General features: G+C 29.2%; 1 protein-coding gene across 3 annotated transcripts; it reads left to right on the top strand.

Annotated features, from left to right (window-relative positions):
* Positions 1–1,858: 1,858 nt before the first annotated feature.
* LOC131617578 (AT-hook motif nuclear-localized protein 20-like) lies at positions 1,859–3,634 on the top strand. 3 transcript variants are annotated; one of them, XM_058888842.1, is made up of 2 exons: positions 1,859–1,883; positions 2,383–3,634. In XM_058888842.1, the coding sequence occupies exon 2, from the start codon at positions 2,383–2,385 to the stop codon at positions 3,349–3,351; it is 969 nt and encodes a 322-aa protein (XP_058744825.1). In that variant the 5' UTR covers positions 1,859–1,883; the 3' UTR covers positions 3,352–3,634. The 3 variants fall into 3 exon arrangements, with proteins under 3 accessions (XP_058744825.1, XP_058744824.1, XP_058744823.1); XM_058888841.1 differs by lacking the exon at positions 1,859–1,883 and adding an exon at positions 1,935–2,134; XM_058888840.1 differs by lacking the exon at positions 1,859–1,883 and adding an exon at positions 1,936–2,134 and having other exon boundaries at positions 2,379–3,634.
* The last annotated feature ends 2,404 nt before the right edge of the window (positions 3,635–6,038 follow it).

The following is a 6,038-nucleotide window of genomic DNA, read 5'->3' as shown; positions in this document are numbered from 1 at the left end:
ATAAACCTATTTTAAAATTTTATAGATAAAAATATAAGTTAAAAAAATATAAGAGAGGATAAACTTATTTGAATTTAAAACATAAGGAGCGTGTGAATCAGTTAAAATTGAGGTTCAAAATTTTACTTTAGCTTAAATATGTAAATGCTTATTAAATCTTAAATCATCGAACTTAATATTATCTGATTGCTACAAAAAAATCAACGCGCTTTTAAAGTAATATTGTGTTAAACGATACGATATTAGTTTTACATTGGAATACACAAATATTTAGTAAACATTATAAAAATAAACTTAATTTCTTTTTAAGGATTTGAATAAATAATTAGTCTAAAAATTGGTCAAATATAGAAAAATTAAATTTATATTATTAAACATCTGACGACTAACCATTGTATCGTTTGACTGAATTAGTAAAATATATTAAGTATAATTTTTATTTAATAATTTTTTTATAGAATTTCTTATTGTTCAATGGATTATTTAAAAAAAAATTAAAATATAAATTATTTTTAAAAGCATAACACAATAAACTCAATTATTTTATTCCAAATAGTTTTTTTTCTTTGCTTAATTACAACTTATCCTTAAAGCTTAAAAAGAAAAGATACATCTCTAATTTTATGATGGATTGACAACTAGTTTAGCATTAAAATAACATGTTACAATGATTATTTTTTAAATATAATTTTTTTTTTCAATTATAGAGACTAATTCTTCGAATAAAAAAAAGTTAAAAAACAAAATTTTTCTTCAAAACATTTAACAATATTGTATATCTAAAATAAAAATTAAACTCAAAAAAAATGATTTTGATAAAAACTATATTTAATTATTTCTAACCAATCATAATTAATTGTAACAAAATTTAATTTTGTACGAATTTTGATTTTTTATTAAAAAAGAATTCACGCGTCTTTGACTTGAAAAATATATTAATAAAAAAAAATCAATAAATGAATTTATACTTAAAATGATGTAAATTATAAATCACTTTACAAAAATATAATAAACCCCCGATGTTTGAAAATGTTTAAAAATGATATAAAATATTAAATTTACTTAAAATAAAATAATATATTGTTGAATTTAGTCCATTTTTAATATTAAGAAAAAATGATTTTTATAGAAATTAAAATATTTATAATAAATAAAATAATATTTTCACCATTATAAAAATAAGCTCTCACAATATCATATACATTCTCAAACAGCGGGACCAGAATTTGGTGACTTTAGCTGTTGATAATTCTGGTGATTCTCACTCTATCTTATTTTAAATTGATCTTTCTCTCAATAAATAATTTATTTTAATTATGTATTTATCTGTTTAATATATAAAAGTTGCTCAATCATAACAGTAAAGTCACTGAAACCTCTCTTCAAATAGAGTCACCCAGTCACAACCACAGTAAAGTCACTTAAATCTCTCTTCAAGTAGAGTCACGCAGTCACAACTGCAGTAAAGTCACTGAAATCTCTCTCCAAATAGAGTCACTCAGTCGCAACTACAATAAAGTCACTGAAACCTTCTCTAAATAGAGTCATCCATTCGCAACTACAATAAAGTCACTGAAACCTCGTCCCAAATTGAGCCATCCATTTGCAACTAGAGTAAACCCACTAAAATCTCTCCCCTAGTAGAGTTCCCACGAGGTGCTCGAGCCATTTATCTTGGATTCCATCATTTATGAAACAAATCCGCACCACAACAAACACACACTGCCACACATCAACTCAACCTCATACTCCCATACCTTACTATGGCCCCTTTTTTCATTGCTTCATAATCATTCCATTTATGCAACTTGCACTAAATCATTTTACCCTTTTTTGAATAATTCCAAGGTTTTTTTGGTTAGGTGGCATAATAATAACAAGTGGTAGGGTCCTCATACATTTTGTCTAGCTCAAAACCTTGAAATTTATCACAACACACACAAACACAAAATCTGTTTTTGCTTGTAAGTCAAAGAAAACAACCGTACACTATCTATACACACAAATACACAAACCATTGTACCCTCAAATACTCATCAAACCTTCTTCTTACCTTTTTTACAAAACATCCAAAAAAACATCTCAAGTTTTTCAACTAGATCTTGTTTTTCTCTTGTGGTTTAGCTTCAACGAGGTTTTTTTTTTTTATTTTTATTTTTTGTGCATGCTCGTTTATAGTCTTGGATAAGGTTTTTATTTATTTATTTATTTATTTTTATTTATTGAATTACATTAATTGATTCTGTGGCTGTGATATTTCAATGAGATCTGAATATACAAAAATGAAAAATCAATAAACTTAAAATTATAGTTTTTGTTTATTTATTTAATTTTTTATTTTCTGGGTTCTGAAAAAGTCTTTTTGTTTTTTGATTTAGAAAGATGGCGAATCGGTGGTGGGATGGAAGACAACCGGAAGCAAACCCGAACCCGGTTGAAGGTTCGAACCAAACCGGTTCGAACCGGATTGTGTCACGAAGGGAGCAAGAGTTCATGGAAAGCAACACCAACAACAACAGTAACAGTAACATTACTCCAACGATGAGCAACAACAGCACCGTCAACGTTAACGGAGAAGACAATGACCGTGACGGCGATGACCAGAACACCGGAAGTGGCCGCCGTCCCCGCGGCCGACCTCCAGGTTCGAAGAACAAACCGAAGCCTCCGGTGGTGATAACCAAAGAAACACCAAACGCGCTTCGTAGCCACATCCTGGAAATCTCCAGCGGAAGCGATGTTGCTGAGAGTATTTCCACTTTTGCTAACCGTCGTCACCGCGGTGTTTCGGTTCTCAGCGGCACCGGCGTTGTTACCAATGTGACTCTCCGGCAACCAACTGCTCCGGGAGGTATCATTGCTCTTCAAGGGAGGTATGACATTCTGTCACTCTCTGGAGCTTTTTTGCCTCCGCCGTCTCCACCGGAGGCGACCGGGCTGACGGTCTATCTCGCCGGAGTTCAAGGGCAGGTGATTGGAGGATTGGTGGTCGGGGCGCTGGTTGCGGCGGGGCCGGTGATGGTTGTTGCTGCCACTTTTGCTAATGCTACTTATGAGAGGTTGCCACTGGAAGATGAACAAGGAGAAGAGGAAAACATGGAACAAGAGGTTAATAATAATAATACTCGGAACATTATTAACAACAATGATGCTGGTGCTGGTGGTTCGGGTTCGGTTTCTCTGTCTGTTTCTGGTTCAGCTAGTGGAAGTGGTGCAACATCTCATGGATTAGGAGAATTCAATTTGAATCCAAATTTGATGAATGGTGGTGGGCACAATGTGGGACATGGACACGGGCACGGACACGGACATGATATGTTTTGGCGTCCACCTCCTCCACCACCTTATTGAGATTTGGGTTTGAGGTTGCTACATTACACTAATACTTGTTTACTTTTATGTGATCAAGTTTTGAGTGTTTTGTTGTAATATCATGTTGTTGTTCTAGCTAGCTAGCAAGCCAGTTTAGGATGTTTTGGTTTGGTTTGGTTTCGGTTTCGATTTTACTACTACAAAGACTCCCTCCTTAATTCCCATAATTTTGTCTTCCACTTTGTAGTAGTTTTTCAATGTTATCTTGGGAATTTTATATGTTCATTACAGTTAATAATAACAAATGGATTTTGTTTGGGAATGTTTGATTTTGATTATGATTGTGTTTGTGTTTGTGATTGGGTAGTTTTGAGTGTTTTGTGCATAATTTTATTTGGGTATTATGTGGAAATTAATCTTTCAAGATAACAAGGATTTAGTTAAAGGATTAATGAGTTTCAATATATATTTTTTATATGCATTAGTGAGGGATCGAATTCTCTAACAAATAAGACATTTAAATATCTATCAACTGCATTAAATTGTGCAGTGACTTTTTACTTGAGGAATTTCTCATATGGATTTTTCTTGGCCAAGTTATATGATGCCAAAATGCAACAATGTTGAATAGATGAATAAAATAGTCGAGGGATCTTAGACTTATAATAATTGTAGTATTATAATAATTGATTTAGTTGACTAACTTTTATTGATTAAAAAATTATATATATTAAAGAGGAAAAAAAAGTATTTTAACTAAAATGTTTATTTTACTTTGTATTATTGTATTATTTTTTATTATAAATTAAACAAATAAAGTCTTATCTTATAAAACGAGATTGATTAGTGGTGTTTGCGGTGTAGTTTGAACGATTTTGACGAAAAAAATCATTCGAACCGTAAGAAAAAAAATCGTGTGGGTTGGTTTGGTTTGGTTTGGTTGGCTTTTAGAAAAAAATCGAACCAAACCAAACCAAAACAATGCGGTTTGGTTCGGTTGGTTCAGTTTTTTACAATTGTTTTATTGAGGCATATATACACATATATATGACAACATAACTTTGTATTTAGACATTCATACACTATCAAATAATAACAAAACTCATCATATTTTGACAACAACTTTTCATTTAATATGTAAACATTTAAGTAGATAAAAGTGAAATAATAAACATAAAATAATAACATAAAACAATATAAAAATTATTATAATAAAAAAAATAGAAGAGACGAGAGATTAGTGAAGATGAAAAAGAAAAAAACAAAAGAGTTGAGAGATTAGAGAAGAAGATGTGTCATAAAAATGAAACTGAAATAGGGAATATTTGCATAAAAATGATAAGGTGAAAAATAAAGAATATAAGAGAGTAGCGATTAGAGAAGAAGAAAGAAGATGTAAGTGGCAAAGAAGGTGTGATAATGCGATTAGAGATTTGAGAAGATTGAGACTGAAATCAATCACATGTGTAAGGATGAGAAAATTATTCGTAATCATAAGGTTAAAGTATAATAGGTTTAAGTTTGGGTTGGATTTGAGTTAAGTAAAAGTTAAGTTGTAGCATAATACGGTTTGATTTGGTTTAGTTCGGTTTATAAAATACAAACCGCAAACCGAACCGAACAGTGCGGTTTTGTTAAAAGATGACCCAAACAAATTCGAACCAAATACGATTTTTTTGCGATTTCGATTTGATTTAGTTTGCAGTTTTCTATTAAGTTGGTTTGGTTTTGAACAACTCTAAGATTGATAACATGCATAAACTTTCGTTATAACATTCCGTCAAAAATTATACTTTTATCTAAATCATTAATCTCAAAATCTTTCTTAATAATTTTTTTTATAGTCTTTTTAAATCTTTTTTGTAAAGTATTTTTAAGATGTATAATTTGAAGGAAAAAATATAATTTTATATTGAAAATTGATAAAGCAAGTCATATTGAAACAATTATTTATTTATTTATTTATTGCAAAATTTGGATTAAAAATAATTATGTGTTAAAATATAAGCTAAGTGTTTGATTATATGGTAAAGAAAATTAATTTTGAGTAAATTAATATTATAAAATTAATTATGACTAAAAATGTGTTGAAAGTAAAGTAATTTATATTTAAATAAATTTTTATAAAAGTGAATTGAAATTTAATTTTAATATAAAAATTACATTTAATTTAAAAAGTTATAAAATTTTATTATACATAGAATCAATTCTAAAAAATATAATTAATTCTACTCGAGAATAATCAAGAATATTAATATCAATTCTTTCCCTTTATAATCAATTTGGGATGGTCCAAACATAAAACCAAACCTATACTAAATCGATCCATATTAACATGGTAAACTTATTAAAAAAAATGAAAATGTAAAACTAAATATTTGATGTGTTTAAATGTTATTGAGTAATTTGAATTAAACTTGTCCATGCGAGTACATTTTGAGTAAGAGTCACAAATAATTGAGTTAATATGAGTTGTATGAAGAGTGTGTTCATTTTGTCTAGGGATAAGAATAGAGTTATGTTTTTACCAAGCTTAAGTAAGTGTGTAATCAGTTTGATTTGGATTAGTTTTTAATTTTAAAAAATTGTCTAAACTGATGATATTTTTATCAATTTGAGTTGATTCTATTTTTAATATTTTTTGAAAATGAAAACGAACAAAGTTAATTGATTTGATTTGGTTTGGTTTCGTTCGGTTGATCGGTTTATAATGTTTTTCTAATCAT

This window comes from Vicia villosa, linkage group LG7 (assembly GCF_029867415.1).
Source record: "Vicia villosa cultivar HV-30 ecotype Madison, WI linkage group LG7, Vvil1.0, whole genome shotgun sequence".
NCBI lineage: Eukaryota > Viridiplantae > Streptophyta > Magnoliopsida > Fabales > Fabaceae > Vicia > Vicia villosa.
This window is presented reverse-complemented; position numbering and strand designations above follow the sequence as displayed.